The sequence below is a fragment of the Heloderma suspectum genome, chromosome 6 (genome assembly GCF_057233095.1).
Source record: "Heloderma suspectum isolate Gila_16-S chromosome 6, 16-S_ref, whole genome shotgun sequence".
In the NCBI taxonomy this organism is placed as follows: domain Eukaryota; kingdom Metazoa; phylum Chordata; class Lepidosauria; order Squamata; family Helodermatidae; genus Heloderma; species Heloderma suspectum.
Genome location: NC_139463.1, coordinates 18,540,938 through 18,563,776, shown reverse-complemented (window position 1 = coordinate 18,563,776; position 22,839 = coordinate 18,540,938). Strand labels below are relative to the sequence as shown.

Here is a 22,839-nt window from a genome sequence, read left to right as displayed (position 1 = left end):
TATTTGGCCACTGTACTCCTATGTCCCACTCAGTACATGCTCAGATGCGTGTTATGCTTACCTCCTTTTCCAAAGAAATCTTGGTTCTTCTCAGAGAAAGGACAAATTGCTTTTCTTCAGAGGCACTTGGGTGAAACCTCAGAATTCTTGAAGCAGCCTGGCGGTGGCGGTGGTGATGGGAACAGTAGCAACTCCCACCCACCCAGCCTTGGCATGCTTGTAAAAGCTACATGATATAGAGAAGCTTGATAAAAAGCCTCTTTGCGCGACTGATAACAGAACAATGCTTTACCTTTTCCTCTCCATTTGCAGCTGCCACAGCTTTCTGCAGCCTATCCTGAAGGAACAAGTGGCTTTATACAAAAGTGACAGAAGCATTATCCTTAGCCCTGTTTAACCAAGGCTGGTGAATAACCATAACAGGGTGGTCCATGTGACCGACTGACTCCATGGCTCTGGCAGAATGTGGCTGGGAGAGGTGAGCCACCGTTTTACAACCCGGTGTCTGATTCTGTTGCTTGCACAGAACTGCCATTAATTTAATTTCTTTTTCCCCATATGAAAATACTCAGATCATCACCACATCTTCCTAGGTAATTGATTCGATAGCAGTAACTAGGCTTATGATTGAAAAAGAAAGAGAGGGAAAGGGAGAGGGAGAGGGAGAGAGAGAGAGAGAAAGGAAGGAAGGAAGGAAGGAAGGAAGGAAGGAAGGAAGGAAAAAAAGAAAGAAAGAAAATCTGGAAAGTTAAAGCTCATATCTATTAAATCTCAGCTTTGTTAATATTTCGGCATTTCTTGGAGATTGAGAAAATAGTTTATAGCACAATCCTTTGCATGTTTCCTGGAGGGAAATCCCACTGTGTTTAATGAGGCTTGCTCCTTGGTAGGTGTGTGTAGGGTTGGAATCTTAAGCATGTAATGGAAAGCAGGAGGTCTTAAATTAAACATCAATTGGAGGCTGAATTGCATGCCTTGTCAAAATTATGAGCTGATTCGGGGATAGCTAAAGCAGCATGAAGGATTTGTAATGTCTCTCATGTGTCTCATTTTTATATAAATATATATATTTATGTATTCATATCCAGTTTGTTTTAACTTGCATAACTTTGTGCTTCTGTTGTTTGAAGGTGATAAATAAAAACATTAAAATGGGTCGATATTCTGTCTGAGAAGCTGCCAGTAGTAATACACGGAGTAATTTTTCCAGATTAATCCTATTTTTGCAATCTCTTGCTCGCATCTTGTAGCCATTGAGTGGAGGCTAAAGGAGAAATGTGTATGTCAAGTTAGGGAAGTCAGAGAAATCTGCAACAGATTCAAATGAGTTCAGATTTCTATTAATCTGATTCTTCAGTGGACTAGCTCTTTCTGAGTTGCACAGATTCTGCAAGCTTGCAGACTGGCTTTTTACTTTCCAGAATTGTACAGAAATTTAGTCATACAAAAAGAAAATACACACACCAGCTGAAAATGTGCATTTCCCCCCATAAGCTATGAACATACAGATTTGAGAGGGATTTGCACATTTATGCCAATGCACATTTTTAGAAGTGCACAAATACAAATTCGGGAAATTGAGAAAAATCCGATTCCATCAATGAGCAGATGACAGAAAGAAACATGCCTGACAATCCATGAAACACATATGGAATGGATTTTACAAAATCTGTATATCACTATGCCAAGTTGACCTACAACATTCATGAGTAAGATGAGATTTGAACTCAGGGCTTTCAGGATCAAAGCCAACATCCCATGTCTTGTACTACACTGCCTTTCATACTGAGATAAGGATTATTTCATAGGTATACATGTATATTTTACTGAACTTAGCTGGGCTCCCTCGTTGGCTTTGACTTCTTCTGTTCTAAAGTATTTCTAAGAGTTCAATTTGTCCCAGCCAATGTACCAGTGTTTCCCATTTGTTATACAGTGTCTAGACTTCAGATGGCTATTTTACTGTGGGAAATATATTTGCCCAGTGCAGGATTCACTGTAATTTGTACCTGGGAAAATGCAGAGGAAAAGCTACAATGATGGGGAATTGCGGGGTGGGGATTAATGGGGAACGCGCTTATAAAACTTTGCATCTCATCAGCTTTCTTGGTCTTTCTGCCATTTGATGAAAAGTCATGAGTTTGCCTTTCCCAAGGTACACCTCTCTAATTATATTGTTGCTTAATCTTACTCCATTTCTAAAGCCACAAGAAGCTCACAAATAGAGAAAGAATAGAGTTTGTTAGATTTTAATAGGATTTGCAATGGATGGGCACCAAGAAGCCTGTTGCTATATCTTCTCTCTTTGATATACTGAAGAGTTGGTAAGCAGTTCTCTGCAGAAGATTATTCCTTTGTCCAAAGATTAATGATAAGTTCTCTCTTTGATTTTTCCCTCTTTCTTTTCCTTTCCCCCTAAATGGATCAAAGGGATTCCATTAACAAATGCAGTATCTTATGGTACTTGTAAATGATCATTGGTTTGCTGGAGATGGTACTGGAAAGATTTGACAAGTCATTTGCACCTGTATCTTGTTGTCTCACAAAACTTGATTAATTTGTCCAAGCAAATTTTGGATAAAGGTAATGATGACATTTTAATGAGGAAAATATCTAAGGTACCAGTCCTACCTTCCCAGCTTGGTGCCCTCCAGATGTTCAGGACTTCAACTCCCATCAACCCAGCCAGCATGGCTAAAGAACAGGAATGCTTGGAGTTGTAAGTCAAAAATCTAAAGGCCACAAATTTGGGGAAGGCTGGATAAGAAGATTTGGAAGGAGGGATGAGGCTAGTTCTAAATGAAAATATTAGGTGTGAAACATTTTTCTAGATACCAAGAATCTGAATCTGGATATCAATGGAAAAAGTTAAAAATCAGGCATGGCACCTGAACCAGAAAATGTAGGCAAACCTGGGGATTGCCTTACATGTTAATAGATCTTTTGTATTTTGTTATAACTGCATAGCTGTTGGAAAATCACCATGATCAAGTTTTATGTGCTACATGTGATTGTACTTGGAAATAGATCTTGAGCCTAAAGGATGGCGCCCAACAATGGAAACTGGTGGCTCCAATTTCAGCGGGGCTGTGAATCCATTCTGGATTTCAGTCAGAACCAGTCAGATTGCTAAAGGAGCTATCCGAGGTGCTGAACCTAGTTTGGGGGCAAGGTTCAGCAGCTTGGATAGGTCTTTTAGAGTTCTGGCTGGTTCTGACTGAAACCTGGAATGGATTCACAGCGCCACCAAAATCGGAGCCCCCAGTCTCCACTGGTTCCATTTTTTTCAGAGATGACCTAAGGTATGGCTCCAGGTTTTGGCAAGATGACTTCTGGTGGGCCCTCTTCATCGGCCTCTTTCCCATCTGTTTCTTGTGTAATACACTGCCTTCTGGTAGATGCGGCCACTGCTGCTCTGCGTTGCAATCCCTGTTCATTCTCCCAAGTGGCTGGGTGTGTCAATACAGTGAGGAGCTAACCCTTTCAGCCCATGCCATTTTTTTCAATCCAGATCACCCTTTGTTTGCCCCATGAGTTGCTGTTTGCCCCATGGGAAAGCATGACTTCCTGTATTTTTACCCCTGTGGGGCACATAGCAGCCCGCAGAGGCAATTTGGACTGGGAAAACAGTGTCATTATAAACTGGTGTTTTGTTTTGTTTTTTTAAAAAAACTTTCCCCAGAACCATGGCCTCAGTCCATATTTGGCCCTTCTTCCTCTTCCTCTTCCTCTTCTTCTTCCTCTTCCTCCTCCTCCTCCTCCTCCATCTAAGAGGGAAAATTAATTATAGATCTCCTACCATCACGTTTGGCTTTTAATGTATGGATTTCTCATATTTTTATCTGTGTTTCATAAGGATTATTAACCCTTTTTGCATTTGTCTATTGTATTACTATGGATAACCATTTTTATAAAGCCATTTATTTATTTATTTATTTATTTAATCCAAAGGACTCTCAAAGTGGCCTACAAGTTTAAAACAAACAGGTTTAGTAAAGCATCATACAATGAAAAACAAAAACTGAAAACTAAACCGGAACTGTCACAGTACAAAGCAGGTACGGATCAATTCCAGAGAGTGATCTTAAAAGGCCTTCACCTGGCAAGAGATTCCGCACCAGGTGAGCCTACCTGGCAACAGCATTCCACTTCCAAGGCACCATAAAAGAGAAGGCCCTTTATGTGTTTAATGTTTTATACAGCAACTTTAAAAACTGGGGTTTTTTTTAAGTTGCAAAAAAGGATTATCTGCTGTACCTTTGCTAATGCAATCTTAAAGCTGAGCCTTTCCCAATCTGGCACCCCCCAAGATGTCTTGGACTACAAGTCCCAGCAACCCTTGTACTCCAACACATCTGGGAAGGCACCAGGTTGGGGAAGGCTGTTACAGTTCCTTAGGAGAGTTATTTTGTTCTTCAGTTATGTTTCTTTTTCCTTTATATAGCCCAAGCATGGCTGGAGATTCCAGAATCTTCATGAACCAGGACATGGAAATTGGTGTTACTCCAAGAGAGCATAAGAAGATTCCCAAACAAGCCCGGGATGATGTCCCGATTGCCACGGATCGAACACGCCTTTTGGCAGCAGAAATCAAGAAGCCACGCCAGCGCTACATGGAAAAAAGCGGCAAGTGCAACGTGCACCATGGAAACGTCCAGGAAACTTACCGATATCTCAGTGACCTCTTTACCACATTGGTGGACCTCAAGTGGCGCTTTAACCTTCTTGTGTTCACCATGGTCTACACTATCACTTGGCTGTTTTTTGGGTTCATTTGGTGGCTCATTGCCTACATTCGAGGAGACCTAGATCATGCAGAAGATGAAGACTGGATCCCTTGTGTTGACAATCTCAGTGGGTTTGTCTCAGCATTTCTGTTTTCCATAGAGACTGAGACCACCATTGGGTATGGTCATAGGGTGATCACTGAAAAATGCCCTGAGGGTATCATACTGCTTTTGGTTCAGGCCATACTGGGCTCTATAGTCAATGCATTCATGGTAGGATGCATGTTTGTGAAGATCAGCCAACCAAAGAAGAGGGCAGAGACCCTCATGTTTTCCAACAATGCTGTGATTTCTATGAGGGACGAGAAGCTCTGTCTCATGTTCCGGGTTGGGGATCTAAGGAATTCCCACATCGTGGAAGCTTCCATTAGAGCCAAACTGATTAAATCCAAACAGACTAAAGAAGGGGAATTTATCCCCTTGAACCAAACAGACATCAATGTGGGGTTTGACACAGGGGATGACAGGCTATTTCTGGTGTCTCCACTCATCATTTCACATGAAATCAATGAGAAGAGCCCATTTTGGGAGATGTCCCGTGCCCAGCTGGAGAAAGAGGAGTTTGAAATCGTGGTCATTTTGGAGGGGATGGTGGAAGCAACTGGTAAGGCATATGTGCAGTGTCGATGTTGGTATTATTGTCACTAACACTGATGTCAAAGGTGCATCATTCAAGTGTCAAAGCCAAGATGGCCTGTAGAAACCTGATGTATATAATCGATGGATTTTAATTACAGGAAGCTTCCTTATACTGAGTCAGACCATCCAAGTATTTATTTATTCAATCAATGTACACACTGCTTGCCATATCTAAAAAAAAAATAAGAAGTTTACAAAATTAAAAATTAAAATACATAATAAAAGCTCATCAGTTAAAATGTCTAAAGTATTTTAAATGAAAACTAAAAAACTCAGTTAATCACCATTTGCAGACAGGGCCCTGTCTATCCAGTTAGGAACACAAAGATTTCTGTGTTAGTTAAATCATTCCCAACAGGGGAATTCAGGGTTGGCTCAGAGAAGTTCACCCAGCTGGGAAGCAAATGGGCACACCTGAGACAACACTGATGTTGGACTTATTTCAAATATATAGAGTGTGTTAAGGCATTTCCATGCAATGAATATGAACTTGAGCACGCTCCGGGAGAGAGCGCAGGACAGGAAGGCCTGGCGTGCTATGGTCCATGGGGTCACGAAGAGTCGGACACGACTGAACGACTGAACAACAACAAAGGCATTTCCAGGGCAGCCAGAAAGTTTAAATTTGGTAGACAGGTAGCCTAAGAGAGCAATCCTATGTCCTCTAGACAGCATCTAGGGCAGATAAGATTTTCCAGTTTCCCAGCTCCGAGCTCATAGACAGTGCTACGTGCTCATAGCCAGGAAATTGTGCACCCTGCCCCCAAGTAGCCAGGGCAGAGAGAACTGCACCACCGCCACCTTCATGCTCATAACACGGAGCATGGAAGGGTGAAAACAGGGTGTTCCTGGGGGCAGGGATGGGAGGAGACCACTGAAGCTGTTTTGAGGCAGCTTCCTAGGTGGTCTGCAGCCCTGTTCCTGCCCCCTCCCCGAAGCCACACTTAGATGCATGACTAAGGCAAAGTGCAGGGTGGCTGCAGCATGGAGGGAATCCTCTCCTCCATGCTGCTTCCGCCCTGCATTGGATAGGTGGTTGCCTCCAACTTCAGGGGAGGTTGGAGGCACCCGTCTATCTCTATAGGATTGCACTCGAAGAAACAAAAATATGAAAATTGCAATGGGACATTTTTGTAGTTAAGTAGGAAGGCCATGTATCCCACTTTACAGAGGGCAGTCCTCTATTTGAAGAGCTGTCAGAGGACAGTCCTCTATTTGAAAGCATCTTCTATTTATAGTTTAAAGATAAAGAACTCAACAGAAGGGAGAGCAAGGGCTTGGAAATTAGCACCCGGACAGCTGACTAAGCAGGCGCATAGGTCACCTGTTGACAGTCTAGCCGACATATGAGACATACTGTATTTCTATCTAGATTCTAGTAATGACTTCTAAATTTTCTTCTACACATATACTTTAGCATGTGCAAATTGGTGTCCTCTTTTTGGTGATGTGTTCCCTCTTTTATGACAATGCATAAGTGGCCACCTTGTACCTAAGAGTCAAAACGTTGGGGTTTGAATTTTACTCATAGTAAAAGCCAGCAGTCCAGGACAGAGCTATCCAAGACATACGTGGGATGGAATATTGGACTGTGGGAATTCCAGTGTCTCATGACATGCTTGAATCAGAGCTAGCAGTCAGGAATGTGGATCAAAACCTGCACAGAACACAAGCTTCCTTTTCTTCTTTTTACATATTACTCAGATCATATATAATAAATGGTCTGAAACACAACCAAACAACACTGCATTCCATTGAGCTCTGGATCATTAGGGAGAAACAGGAAACAGTCTGTCATGGAAATTATAGGCAAATGAGCAACTAACAGAATAGAGATACACTTTGTGTTTTGTTTAGAGAGTGTTATATATTACATACCCTGGAGAGCATTTCACTATTCTGCTTAAGGAGAGTTGTGCTGACATGTAAGAAGCTGAGTGGCAAGAAGAAGATTGCTCTCCTGCTAATTAGATGGATAAGCATGAATTGTGAATGCCTGGTAGCAGGGGCAGCATCAAGAGCAGGCATGCTTGGGCACCTCCCGGGGGCCCACAGAGGACCACTGACAAGAGCCCCCTGGACCAGCTCCTCCTCTTCACCATTGTAACCTGATGGTTCAATCACTCTGGCCTGGACAAAGTTGATGGTATGAAGGAGGAGCAGTAGACGCCATTGCCTACTTGCTCACAGGCTCTCTGCCTGTCAAGCAAAGCAAGGGATAGCAATGATGAGGAGGATCAACAGCAGCTGGTGACAATGGCACTGAGAGGGTACTTACTGATGGAAGAGACCCATCAAGGGTGTTTTGCCTAAGGGCGTTCAAAAAGCTGGAGCCAGCAAGGCCTGGCAGAAGCTAAGACATGGGCAGGCAATGAATTTTCAATCAGGGAGAGCATCAGGGTTTGGCATAATCAAGCCCTTGTCCAGGCCCAGACCTCAGTTGGGGGCCTATTGACAATCCCTGGTGTCTCCCAGCCCTGTTGCTGCCTGCTCACCTGTTGTCTGAACGAACAGTGAAAGGAGCGAGGAAGAGGAGTAAGCCCTGTGCACCTTGTCCTCCCTCTCCCTCCCTCTTCCTGGGAGGCTGTGCCAATTGGGCTCAGAGGAAGAGGCAAGTGAGTGGGCAGTGGCTAGACTAGTGAGGGAGTGGCACCTCTCCAGAAGAGGGGCTCACTGAGATTATCTTGCCCAAAGTATCACAAAACCTGGAACTGGCATGGCTTTTAATGCAAAGCAAAACAGTCACTCAACCTCTTCCGCATGCACTGTCAGTTTCTCTAAAGTGGATTATATAATACAATACAATACAATATAATATAATAATTATATTATATTATATTATAATTATATTATATTATATAATTATATTATATTATAATTATATTATATTATATTATATTATATTAATTGTAGCCTTATTGCATTGTTCTAAGACTGCTTGAGGAAAGGATATTTTCCAAGCTTTCCGAAGTGTGTGGTGGAATGATTAACTTCTAACCCATGGGTGGGCAACTTGTGGCCCTCCAGATGTTTTGGCCCACAACTCCCATAATTCCCCACCATTGGCTACGCTGGCTAGTGCTGATGGGAGTTGTAGGCCAAAACACCTGGAGGGCCACAAGTTGTCCACCCCTGTTCTAACTGCTAACCCATCCTAGTGATTGTGCTAACACATGAGGTGATACATCCAGAATAAAAGTCCTGGATATACCTATTATTTTGAGAATACCTTGCAAATCTGCCCTGAATGTCTGCACTGAAAAAGTGACAGGAAAATCTAAATACTTACCATGCATTTTCTTGGTGGTGAAAAATGGTAGTGAAGGCATGTTACGGGGTAGCTAGGTAATCTACACAAACAGAGAAAATCAATAACAGCAATAGAAAAATCCAAGAACAAAAGAAAAAGAGGAGAGCTGCATGATAAATATGGCTCCCAAAGCATTTGGAGAAAAAGCTTTTTCAAGGGAAATGTTTAATTCAGGGTGTAGAAGCCCTGGCCCATGGGCCTAATCCAGCCCATTGGGCTCCACAATTCAGTTCCTCCACAATTGCCCTACCTCCATGGTAGGGCTTGGTCTCCAAGTCTTCTTTTGCACACCTCTTGCTACCTCTAATGGGGATGGCAAGAGGCATATGGAGGAGGCATCTGACAAAGCTGTTGCTGAGAGGAGCATCATCTGAGTGCATTCATGCTCTGCTTGCCATCCCCATTGGGAAGACAAGTGGCAAGCAACCCCAGGAATTTGGTCAGCACCAGTGGAAGCTGGTGGCTTCAATGTCAGTGGGGCACCTTGGATAGCTCCTTTAAGTTCTGACTGAAACCCAGAGTGGATTCACTGCCCCACTGTCATTGGAGCACCTTGCAGTGCTGGCCTCCACTGGCCAGCACTGCAAGGAGGGGCTCCTTCCAGTGGCGTCCGAGTCCCTTTCTCCATGCTGAGGAGAGGCATGGGACTCTGTGTCTCTCCTCAACACAAAGGAAGTGTAAATAGGGATGATGACACAAGTGGGTGTGAGTTTTCCACAAAATGCATGGGCAGCCATATCTATTGTGCAGTTGTTTCCTTTTTTGTTCTTTGTACCTAACATGCACTGTGATCTTGAATGTGTAACACTTTTCTTCAGGGTCTCTAAAGGGACTCACAGCAAAGGCCTTGTACCGGGACAATTAACATATATTAACATATTAATTTCTTAATTAACAACAATAATAACGCACATGTAATAATTTTACATGCGTAACTATTTTATCACCAAAACAATAAAACAGAGCTCTGTTTTGAGCTTGAGTCCACAACAAAAACATCAATGAAACTTCTCTCTGAATTTTTCTGCTGGCCGAAGAAAGAAAATAGTCTCTACTCAGTTCACTCCAGCTCCGCAGCAATCTTCTCAAAATAGACCAGGATCCAGCAACACAGGAACAACTTGTTAAACAGTCCTTTATATAATATAAAAGAAGATAAACAACAAGGAACTCTTGGTGTTTGTAAAAAAAGATAAAAATAAATCATGTCGCTTTAAAAAAAATTCAAAAGGAAACCTCCCTACTAACCTGTCTCAAGGGTTCAGGGACTTGCAGAGTGGAGAAAGAATGCTTCTTCCATGCTGCATTTTGGTAACTGCCTAAAATGGTGGCCACTCCTTTACTGAGCATGTGCAGGAATATTCCCACTCAGAATTCTTAAAGAAAAATATATCAGTGGGCTACAAATGCATTCTATAGAGTGTGGTCAGTTTGTGCTAATCTTTACATGTGATAGAAGAGACTATTCCGATTAGGCCAAGTTGCCTGTACCTGCTCATCTTTGTACCATCATATTAATTCTGCTTGCAGGATCCAGGTTATGGTACTGTTGAGCACGGAGTAAGTTAATAACTAATAGCTGCTGATAGACTCTTCCTTTTCCATAACTTTGTTCAATCTGATGCTAGCATAATTTCTAAATGGTGGAGGATTGGCACAGCACAGTGTTTTTGATTAACTTGCACACATTTCTTCACTCAATGAAACACCATGGTCGTTCTGAGGGGAAATCTCCCCCCTGCTGTAACTTCCATTAACTCTCTCTTGGAGACTACTCAAAATAGCCACTTCTGTGGCCTTCAAGATACGCTGTTGCCATAGGAGCCTATGTCTGAGTAAAACAAAGTAGACAAAGAACAGGCATTTGTTAAAACACTTTCTCTATTACAATGCATTTTAAAAACCACAAACGCAACCTTAAACATAAACAGAATCCCACAGACATGTCTGGAGCTGAGTGCTCAAGATCAATACCTGACACTTGCCAGGGCTTATAAGATTTCAAAAGGAGAGAGTTTGAGCTGAACCACTCACTCGCTATTGATCTATTAGACAGCAACATTATTTATAGAAAATGAGTGGAATATGGCCAGACCCCACAAACCAGTTTCTGCCCATGCAAGCAGTTCTCACTGTCAAGGTAGTGGACAAAAGGAAACAGTGCCACAGCAATCCCTGAAATTACTATCAACTACACTTTGGTCCACTTGGTTCACACATTACATTTGCATACTTGAGTAAAGTATCCATGGCCAGCCAAGCCTTCTTGCATGGGCAAAATATGCATTGTACAAATTAATTGGTTGTGTGTGAGAGGGGGGTGGAAGAGAGAGTTGTAAGTTTTCTCAGGAAATCGTCTGTACCACAGGCAGTCTCCTGGGACAACCCTCCTGGGTCTGAGGAAGGACCCCTCAGAGCCAGGCATGTGGCCTGGCCAGCTCTCTGAACAGCCACCGCAGCCACGTTCTCTAGGTGCCTGACAGGACATGATGGCAAGGGAGTGGGGGGCATGTAGCAGCACGTGTGTGTGTGTGTGTGTGTGTGTGTGTAATCTCCCACCTCAGGCAGCAGGAGAGCTTGCTCCAGTGCTGATAAGTGAAACAATGGAACAAATACTGACATAAAATCTCCATCATTTCCTCCCCAGATATCTGTCTTTGATGAAATACAGCCATCCAACACAGCAGTGGACATTAACTGAAAACTAACCAGCAGGACTACTAACCAAGAGAGTCAATAGATAACTTTCATAAGCATTTATACATGTAAACATTTAATACCATGGAGTTGTTGTAACTTACTTCAGCATTGTCAAGTTAATTTGAATCAAACCAACTTACAGATTGTCTTCACACCAAGTCTTACTATGTTGTTGTTCAGTCGTTCAGTCGTGTCCGACTCTTCGTGACCCCATGGACCATAGCACGCCAGGCCTTCCTGTCCTGCGCTCTCTCCCGGAGTGTGCTCAAGTTCATATTCATTGCATTGGTGATGCTATCTAGCCATCTCATCCTCTGCCGTCCCCTTCTCCTTTTGCCTTCAGTCTTTCCCAGCATCAGGGTCTTTTCCAGAGAGTTTTCTCTTCGCATTAGGTGGCCAAAAAGTATTTCTCAGGAAAACCATAAGATTGAATTAAACACACTGATCTTATCTCCCACACACACATTCCTTTTTCAGAAACTTTCTGTTGATAACGGAGTGCAGGGATCTACCACCTCCCATGGTTTGTAGCTTAATCCAATAATGGAAAGTGCATATCTGAACATACTTCATAATTGGTAGGGCCTATATTTCAGTTCTAAGAAACCCCAAAGGGTATGGGAACACCCAATATTATTCTAAGTATAGAATTTTGAGTGGGTTCTAATATGGATGAATCAGAATGGCATGGCAAGTTGGAATGTATGTAAAAATTTGCCTCACTAGAGTTCCAAAGACAGAAGTTGATCTGAAGCAGTTCTAAGGGGAGAGAGCAGTATACCAGAGCAATAATGAGAGAGAGATCCTGCTTGTAGGCATCTCAGAGGCATCTGATCAGCTACTGTGGGAAACAGAATTTTAGACTAGATGGGTCCTTTAGTCTGATCCAGCAGGGTTCTTCTTCTGTTCTTCTCTCAGCCATTCCAAAAGAAGCTTGCAACTTGAGACTCCTATGGTGGGTGTGGAGTGAAGACCTTGTAATCTTACATCCAAATCCATTTTCTTCCTTCATTGGCATTTTGGAATGATAAGGCAACATTTTGTCCAGTGGTGACATTAATTGTAGCATGCATCATTGATGCTGGTGTTTATCAGTGCATGCACTATGTGTTTGCATATTTGATCTGTTAAGCTAAGAGACATTTTTAATCTCTCCACGAGCTTCTTCTCTGACAATATTTCCTGTTTAAGTTTTGGGCTTGAGTTGCTCTTGTGCATCATTAGCCACACTTGGGCTTCTGGATGAGGTAGTGTTGTGTTCCCAGAATCTGTTCCCACCACTCCCAATAGCAGTAGCCTATGATGGTGAACAGGAATCTGAACTCATGGATGGATCATATATGGTTGAGAACTGTTTATTTTAAACCGCTTTGTTGTCATGGTTCTGATACAGACAGAAAAGATAGTGCAGCAATTACAAATAATATTGCAGCACACCAACACACACTTAAAGCTGCTTGTTTTGTAGGAGTGCAAGTCTGGTTTGCCTCCATCCGTGATTCCTTCTTACAATGCCAAATATTTGGTTTGCGGGTTATCGTCCATATATGATCCATCCATGAATTCATATCCCTGTTCACCTTCATAGGCTGCTGCTATTGGGAGTGGTGGGAAGAGATCCTATGCTTACCCATACTCAACGCTTCCTCATCTAGAAGCCCAAGTGTGGCTAATGATGTACAAGAGGAAGTCATTATCAATAACAAGCTCAGAATTAAAAGCATGGCAAAAGCATATCACTGTACAAATGGGACTCTTTTACCCAGGGGAACACATAGACTGGTACCTAATAGCATTAAGCAGCTTGCATCTGTGTAAATTCATTTCTCTAGTCCCAGAAAAGCAGACTGCATCTGCTGTTAAGACCTAAATATGGAGCTGGAAGAGTCAAAGTAATATGATTATGGGAGAAGCATCTAGGTCAGCCTTATCCAACTTGTACCCTCCAAACATTTTAGACTACAACTCCCAGCATTCCTGACCATTGGCCATGCTGGCTGGGAATGATGGAATTTGAAGTCCAAAGCATCTGTAGGGCACCAGATTGGGGAAGGTTGATCTAGGACCTAGATTCTAGGTGAATGTCGGATGCTTCTCAGATCCCCAGCCCTTGGACCTTCCAGTGTGCAGCAGAGGATTCTAATGAGAATGAGGCACAGTAAACTTCCTTGGTGATAGGACAGCCAGGGTCTTATTCAGGGCCCTCCCAGCCAAAGGACACTGCCCTGCCATTGTTCTCTGACTCAGAGGATGAATCCCTGGTAGACATGTGTGAATCAACAACACTGGAGCTCTTTAAAGTTCTCCAAATTCCACCTCAATGCTCATTCTGACTTATGTCCATATCAAATTGCAAGCTTTGTTATTGTTTTTGCATGAAAATGTGTATTTTCATGTGTATTTTCCCAAATACACATGAAAATTTCCCCATCAATTTTGTGCATTTTTAAAAAGTAAACTTTTTTCATGCCTTTTTTTCAAATGTATGCAGGTTTTGATTGTGTAAATCCAGTCAGCTTCTCCAGGAGGGCAGAGCTGACCAGACTACAGATCTTGTCATCCTTCATAAGGCTTCAGTTGGCTTTAGCTTTCTGCTGAGACAACATCCTCTTATTGTTCCGGTAGGAGAGAGTTCCAGCTAACAGGACTCACTTGGAACTATCCAAGTTCCTGTTTTCTTCTGCCTTGCCATTGCCTGACATGCTTTGACCTGCCTACTTTGACCTTGCCTACTGTGACCTGACTCTGTTTATTGGATAGGACTTTACTTGCCTTGATCTGACTGTCATCAGATGATACCAGCTTCCAATGTAACCAAGTAATCACAGAATGGGACAATGCATGGCTGAACAAGAGATTCAGCCCTGGAAGCCATTTCAAACCTTATTTATTACATTTTTATCCTGCCTTCCCTCCAAGAGGAGTTCAGGACAACATGTGTGGTCCTCTTCCCCCTCCTCATCCCATTATTCTCACAATTACCCTTTGAGGCAGGTTTGGCAGAGAGGGCCCTAGGCTACCCAGTGATCTTCATGGCTGAATGGAAATGTATCCCCAATCTCAGCCCAATCACAACACTACACTGGCTCTAGAACTCACACTTCAACTATGTGAAAAATAATAATTAGAGGTATAATTAATAATATTTCAAACATATGCTTATGTCACTTATGTCATCCATGATTGTTGATTATGCATCTAGAGAGTTACAGGCTGCATGTACATAGCATATTCCCATTTAGGTGTTGATGTGCAGGCCCCTGAGCAGACACAGCCTTGAATGAGTAGACGTTGGGTGAAGCAAAGAGGTGAGTTCAGTGCATATGATTCTGAACCCCACCATCACCATGCATAGCTGTTGTTCAGTCGTTAAGTCATGTCCGACTCTTCATGACCCCATGGACCATAGCACACCAGGCCTTCCTGTCCTCCGCTCTCTCCTGGAGTGTGTTCAAGTTCATATTCATTGCATCGGTGAGGCTATCTAGCCATCTCATCCACTGCCGTCCCCTTCTCCTTTTGCCTTCAATCTTTCCCAGCATCAGGGTCATTTCCAGTCACTTTTCTCTTTGCATTAGGTGGCCAAAATATTTCAGCTTCAGCTTCAGTATCTGTCCTTCCAATGAGCACTCAGGGTTGATTACCTTTAGGACTGACTGATTTGACCTCTTTGCAGTCCAGGGGACTCATAAGAGTCTTCTCCAGCACCACAGTTCGAAAGCATCAATTCTTCGGCGCTCAGCCTTCCTTATAGTCCAGCTCTCACAGCCATACGCTATTACTGGGAAAACCGTAGCTTTGATTATACAAATCTTTGTCAGCAAGGTGATGTCTCTGCTTCTTACTATGCTGTCTAGGTTTGCCATAGCTTTCCTCCCAAGGAGCAAGCGTCTTTTAATTTCATGGCTACAGTCACTGTCTGCGGTGATCTTGGAGCCCAAGAAAATAAAATCTGTCACTGCTTCCATTTCTTCCCCTTTTATATGCCAGAAAGTGATGGGGCCTGATGCCATGATCTTAGACTCCAACTAAATTGATCATGGAATCACAGAATCATAGAATCACAGAATCATAGAATCATAGAATCATAGAATCATAGAATCATAGAATCATAGAATCATAGAATCATAGAATAGTAGGGTTGGAAGGGACCTATAAGACCATCGAGTCCAACCCCCTGCTCAATGCAGGAATCCAGGTCAGAGCATCCCTGACAGATGGCTGTCCAGCCTCATCTTGAATGCCTCCAGCGTGGGAGAGCCCACTACTTCCCTAGGTCATTGGTTCCATTGTCGTATTGCTCTAACACAACAGTCAGGACATTTTTCCTGATGTTCAGCCAGAATCTGGTTTCCTGTAACATGAGCTCATGATTCAATGTCCTGCACTCTGGAATGATTGAGAACAGATCCTGGCATTACTTTCTGTGACAACCTTTCAAGTACTTGAAGAGTGTTATCATATCTCCCCTCAGTCTTCTCTTCTCAAGGCTAAACATGCCCATTTCTTTCAGTCTCTCTTCACAGGGCTTTGTTTCCAGTCCCCTGACCATCTTTGCTGCCCTCCTCTGAACACTCTCCAGTTTGTCTGCATCCTTCTTAAAATGTGGTGCCCAGAATTGGACACATTACTCCAGATGAGACCTAACCAGTGCTGAGTAGAGGGGAACTAGTACTTCCCAGGATTTGGAAGCTATGCTTCTGTTAATGTAGCCCAAAATAGCATTTGCCTTTTTTGCAGGCACATCACATTGTTGTTGTTGTTGTTGTTGTTGTTGTTATTATTATTATTATTATTATTATTATTAAATTTATTAATCACCCATCTGGCTGGTCACCCAGCCACTCTGGGCGATGTACAGCATACAATAAAACAGTTTAAAACAATAAAATTCTACAATAAAAACATTTTCTAAAATACCCTAACCCATCCCAAATGCCTGCCTGAACAACCATGTTTTTAATGCACGGCGGAAGCTCCTTAAAGAGGGGGCATGGCGGAGTTCCCTAGGGAGGGAGTTCCACAGAGTAGGGGCCACAACAGAAAAGGCCCTCTCCCTCGTCCCCACCAGTCTAGCTGTCCTGGCTGATGGGACAGAGAGAAGGCCATCTGAGGCTGATCTTGTTAAGCGGCCTGTCTGGTGTTGCTGGAGGCGCTCCTTAAGATAGGCTGGGCCGGAACCATATAGGGTTTTAAAGGTCAAAACCAACACCTTGAATTTGGCCCAGAAAACAACTGGTAACCAGTGCAACTCCTTCAGCACTGGAGTGATGTGATCTCGCTGGCGGCTGCCTTTAATCAGGCAAGATTAATCAGGCGTTCTGTACCAGCTGCAGCTTCCGAACCATCTTCAAGGGTAACCCCACGTAGAGCGCATTACAGTAGTCTAAACGAGAGGAGACCAGGGCATGTACTACCAATGGGAGCAGATGGTCGGGAAGGAAGGGGTGCAGCTGCCGTATCAGATGGAGTTGATACAGCGCTGTCTGGCTCACAGCTGACACCTGAGCCTCCATGGACAGCTGGGAGTCCAAAATGACCCCCAGGCTGCGGACCTGGTCTTTCAAGGGTAGCTGTACCCCATTCAACACCAGGTCAACATCCCCCAGCCTCCTCTTGTCTCCCACTATCTTGTTGGCTCATATTCAGCTTGTGATCTACAAGAATTCCAAGCTCCTTCTCGCTTGTAGTGTTGTTGAGCCATGTATCCCCCATCTTGTAGCTGTGCATTTGGTTTCTTTTTCCTAGGTGCAGAACTTGGCATTTATCCCTATTAAATGTCATTTTGTGGTTTTCTGCCCAGAGGTCCAGTCTATCCAGATCACTTTGAATTTTGTTTCTGTCTTCCAAAATATTAGCTGTCCCGCCCAATTTTGTGTCATCTGCAGATTTGATCAGCATTCCCTGCACCTCCTCCTCCAAGTCATTAATAAAAATGTTGAAGAGCACTGGGCCCAGTACCCCACTCGTTACTTCTCTCCAGTTGGAGAAGATCCCATTGATAAGCACTCTTTGAGTCCGATTCTGTAGCCAACTGTGGATCCACCAGATCATTGTTTCACCTAGCCCACTTTGAGCTAGTTTGCTCATCAGGATATCATGGGGCACTTTGTTGAAAGCTTTGCTGAAATCGAGGTATATTATGTCTACAGCATTCCCGCAGTCCACAAGGGAGGTTACTTGATCAAAAAATGAGATCAGATTAGTTTGGCAGGATTTGTTCTTGACAAATCCATGTTGGCTTCGAGTAATCACTGCATTGTTTTCAAGGTGCTTACAGATGGATTGCTTTATAATCTGCTCCAGAATCATCAACACAGGTTGATCTCATCAACTGAGCACAAACCATGATTTGACATCATCTTGATTAGTGTTGTGGTTCTTGCCTGTGACACACTGAAGCAGTCATAAGAACTAACTGTGTTTCATAATCATCATCTCACTCAGAGAAAATCTTATGGCTAGTGGCTCTAGCATGATATTGTTTGTTCACTCCTATTCATTACCCATGTCTCTATAACTAGAGCTGTACATGTTCAACACAGGTGAAGGAATAGCAAAATTCTTCACCCTAGAGAAGCAGAATTCTGCTACTTGTCTAAACTCTGAAAATTTGCATGTATTAATATATTTTGCATAATGCATTTTGCTTCTGTTAATCAGTGAGAGGAAAAAAGACTTAAGCATTGCTCATAACCACTTGGAATCCTGTTCAGCTCCAATAAACACCTCCCTACCAGCTTCTGACCTTCTGGCAATCATAGCCCACACATTTTCAAATCTCTACGAGGCTTGAAGATTAGAAACTTGATTTTTTTAAAATGAAGACTGAAATTCTCAGGATCACATCTTCTGCATCAGATAACAGTTTCTATACTTGCGTGATGTTCTTGCAGAATTCATACAGTCCTGTCTATTAGGTTAAATGTATGGGATGTTGGTTCTGTACAACAGGGGTAGGCAAAAGGTAAATTTCCATATGTTTTGGACTCCAGGTCCCAGAAGCCCTTGTCAGGATGGCCAATGGTGAGGAATGCTGGGAGATGATGTCCAAAACTTCTGAAGATCCACTTTCTGCCCATCCCTGCCATACAAGAGGCAGAGGCTCCTGTCCTGAGTGGGGTAAGGGTTGGACAAGGGTGGAAAAGCAGACTTTAAAAAAATCAATCTGGGCTAAATTATTTTAAGATCCTTCCCAGAACTGTCCTTATTGTTAGGATTCTTTTTTACAAATGAAAAACTGCAACTTTTGACATTGCAGAAATGAAAGAGACATATTCTTTGGGGGAAGCTCACTTAGCTCAATCTATATTTACCTAAGTCGTAAAACATGCTTTTGTGGGTCATTACAAAATAAGGTTTTAACCATCCTGCCTACCACAGGTGCTCAGGAGGAATATGGGAGTATTCTGAGCATCACATATTATGCCTTCCTATGCTCCAGTAATGGCGGTCAGTGCCTTGAAGCTTAGAGGGAGCACTGTTCCTCCTTCTGACTCCTCACTGCATTTAATTGCAACCAGCAGGTCCCAGACAGCTCTCAGAGTCAGTGCTCAGACAGCCAATTAAGAATGTGTTCGTTATGATGATTTTTCATGAACTCCTGTCACCAAGATGAAGAGCTGCAATACAGTTTACAGTCATCCAGGACTAATGAAGAATATTTAAGCGGTATCAGGGTTGCTTCAAGTGGATCATAATACTCAGCAGTGCAAGTAAAGTTGCTCATCCATTCACACACACATGCACAGATCTATCCAGCACCAGCAGGCAGCATTCAGAGGTGGACAGACTTCAGTCTTTCACTTTGTCAGTGTCCTGCTCTGGCTGAGTCCTACTCAGCGTAAGGACAAATTAAGGGGCAAATCCAATCATAAGTCAGTAAACAGGCGAAAGGACAAGCACAGTGGTATCAATCCAGCAAGAAGTAGTCAGTAAACAGGCAATGGTCAAAGGATCAGCATTACCTGGCAAGAAGGAAAGTTCTAAGAGAAAGGTCTGAAGCATGGCCAAGATCCAAACACAAGTAAGCAATCAAACACAAATGCAGTCCAAGAAGCAGAGTCAAGCAGAGGTCCAAAGGTCAGTACCACAGAGGTTCAGTCATGGAGCAAAGTGAGAGAAATGAGGGTTCAAGCCACTGAAGATGATAGCACCTAGCAAGTTCCAGCTGAAAGCTTATATAGCCAGAGCTTCCAGAGAGTCATGCAGGATTCAACTGCGCCACATCAGAGGCTTTTGTAAGAAGTCCTCATGAGGAGGACCCTACTCACAAGGAGTCCTTTACTCATGAGAAGCCTTCCTTTGTAACTGAGCACTCCTCCTCACAGGGGTTTCTCTGGCCTGCCTCTTGAGATGATGACATTCTTGGAGGCTAGGGGATCACTCAGCCGCTGCCTCAGAGGTGGAGTCTCCCACTTCCTGTGGGGATGGACTTGCGCCATCACCCCCAAGGGCACAGGCTCCTCCTGGTCTTCTGACATGGGCTGTGGGAGCTCTGAGGAGGATTCTTCCACTGGGGGCATGGCAGTCATGGTGAGGGAGGCACAGCATTTCATTTTCAAAGTTCCTGTCCTGTTTCCACAATGAAAGGAAATAGTATTAAAAATAGGACTGTCACTCAAATGTTTAAATCTTAGTCAATTAATCATTACTTTAATTGATTAATCAATTAAGTAATTCAACCTGCATATTTTTGCATATGAATGAAATGATACTATTGAAAGCGGGGCAGGGGAATACTTCCGGTGGAGTATCTTAGCATTCCAGGGTTGGGATTAGTCCCAGAGTCCTCCCTGGCAGAATTAACAGGAACAGCATCATTTTCTCATGGGGGATTTGGAAACAGGTAGTTCCTGATAGGGAAAAATACTCCTCTAGGGCTCTGGGAGCACCACCTGCTACCAGCATTTGGCTCCTTCCTATGTCCCAAGGTAAGTTACTGGGCATCCCCCTGGTCAGGAGAAAGGGAGATGCTGGTAATCACAGGATCAAGGTAAGCAGGGCCCAGTTTGCCCTGCTCACTTCAGTGTTGCTAATGAGCATTCAAAGTAAGTGCTCCTGTTCAAATGCTCATGACATCCTTACTTTACCTGCATTTAGAAGATGCATGCTCATCCGAGCATGTCTTCAAAGATGAGAACTGCCTCCAGTTTTGAGAGGGAGCTAGGCAAAGTGCACTCTGGTGAGCCCCCTCTTCCATTGTTAGTCCCTGGCAGATTTACCTGGCAGTGGCCAGCAGCTCTCTGAGCAACACTATGCAGCTGGGACTAGGTGCCATTTGAATTTCCCACAATGCTTCAGATGCAGTGTCGCTCCAGGGCATTGTGGAAGGTTTAAATGGCACCTAGACCCAACTGCCTAAAACAGCTTGAAATGTCAGGCTGCACAAAAATTGCACAAAAAAAGGAGACCGAAAGCGACCATCAGTGGTGGACCTTACCAGAATGCTGGGCCCCTGGTAGCTGTCCAAGGATGCCAGGTGGTGACGCCAGCCTGTCGAAGAGGCATTCCTTTCCTTTGTTAGAGACAAGAGGGATCTTGCATCTTCTAAGTTGGTGCCTGCCATGCACAGTCAAGTTCTTATATCAAAAGATGTTTAAAAATATATATTTTTAAACCTGTTAGCTGATTAATCAGGGAAATCTTTTTAGTGGATCAAAATATTTTAATTGATTCATCAATTAAATATTGAAGCCTTAATTGATCAATCAATTAAACATTGTATCTAGTCACTCTTAGCTCAACAGAATTTCCTTGCACTGTTTCTCACATTGGCTCAGGTCAGTGTTAGAATGGAAACAACCCCCCACCCCCCAGCAAAACAAAGAAAGAAACTCAATTGAGTGAATTCTCTAATTTTTCAGTTCAGATCTTCCTTTCAAAATCCACCACTGAAATTTGACAGAAAAAACAACAACAATGTTTTTGTTGTTGTTTGTGTTTTCAAGGGGAGGGTTTCCTGTCTGGTTAAGGCTACAATCCTATTCACACTTATCTGGGAGCAAGTGTGTTTAGGATGAAGTCAATAGGCCATATAGGATTTGAAGGACTTACTTCTGAGTAGACATGCATAGGATTGCACCGCTTATGAATGACTATAGTAAGCATTACATATTCTTAGGGCACAATCCTATGCATGTTTAGACAGAAAAAAAGTCCTACAACTCCCAGCATCCCTCCAGCCAGTCATGCTGAATGGGGCATGCTGGGAATTGTAGGACTTTTTTCTGTCTAAATATGCATAGGATTGCATCTTTAAATACTATTGTTAAGTCAGGTGTCAGACAATTGTGCTGATTTCTACATGTACATCGTTTCCATATATTGGCTGGAAAACCATTTTTGTTAAAAGCTGAAACTGAATAACAAATATTTGATGGTGTGCCAAATATTTGCATCTCCAGAGAATATCTGGAGAATTGTGTAGGCAACTTCTCAAGGCTTCTTGGTAGGATACTTAAACATACTTGAAAACAGTGAAAATTTGTAGTGCAGACATGTCCTAATATCCTTCTTTGCCTTCAGTCTCGCTGACATCACCCTTCTTTGTGGTTTTCAGGTTCATAGAGGTGTCTTTGCTCCACAGGAGGGAAAAAGAGACTACAAAAACAAAGCAGATAAAAGCAATCAGCTGCCTGCACTTTGCACGCATTCAGCATTGTCAGAGTTATTTGATGAACAACTTGGCTGATTCAATTAGAGAACATTAGCTAGTACAATTTTTTTTCACCCTTAAGCCATCATTCCATATGATGAAGCAGTCTGCACATCGTCTCTGACTTTATGGCAGATATTGTCTTCATGCCAAACCTCCCACCCAACCTGTGTCTTGTTGGCAATTAGCCAGCCGGAGACTTATTATTTTTAGTGAAGCTGACAAAGTTTGCAAATAATGGACTGGAAAGGTAGCCTTGAAATATGACACTTTCACTGCTTGAAATGCTTCTTTTTAACAGGCAACTTTAATGAGATGATAATTAATAACAAGACCTATTACGAGTCGATGGTGTGCATTTACATCAGTGTGGTCAGAGTTCACTAGCTCAGAGCTAGGAAGGCCAGCAGCTGCTGTTACTGTAGGACAGAAGCTGATTACTGGAACCCTTTAAGGCAGGGGTGGGGTAACTGTGGAGTCCAATAACATCAACTGTGGATGTTACTGGACTCCAACTCCAAACAGTGACAGCAAGCATGGCAAATGGTCAGGGGCCATGGGAACTGTAGTCCACCTCCTCCATCCATCCTTTAAGCTTTGTTCAGACATTCTAGCTTTCATGCAGTGAGTTGAGAGTGGAGTTCTTCCTCCACTGTAGCCAGGGCCAACGTAAAGGATAGGCATGATCAGGCGCCTGCCGAGGGCCCACACCCTAGCAGGGGCCCACTGACAAGAGCTCCCCTGGA

General features: G+C 43.2%; 1 protein-coding gene across 2 annotated transcripts in view; it reads left to right on the top strand.

The window, feature by feature from the left end:
* Window positions 1-314: 314 nt before the first annotated feature.
* The window catches only part of KCNJ5 (potassium inwardly rectifying channel subfamily J member 5), a 42,100-nt gene continuing 19,575 nt past the window's right edge, over window positions 315-22,839 (top strand). The window contains exons 1-2 of one of the 2 annotated variants that reach the window (XM_084807308.1): window positions 315-478; window positions 4,445-5,391. In XM_084807308.1, coding sequence (XP_084663434.1) covers window positions 450-478; window positions 4,445-5,391 — 976 coding nt within the window. In that variant the 5' untranslated portion in view covers window positions 315-449. Of the gene's footprint in view, window positions 594-4,444; window positions 5,392-22,839 lie in introns of both variants that reach the window. The other variant, XM_084807307.1, reaches the window with a different exon arrangement.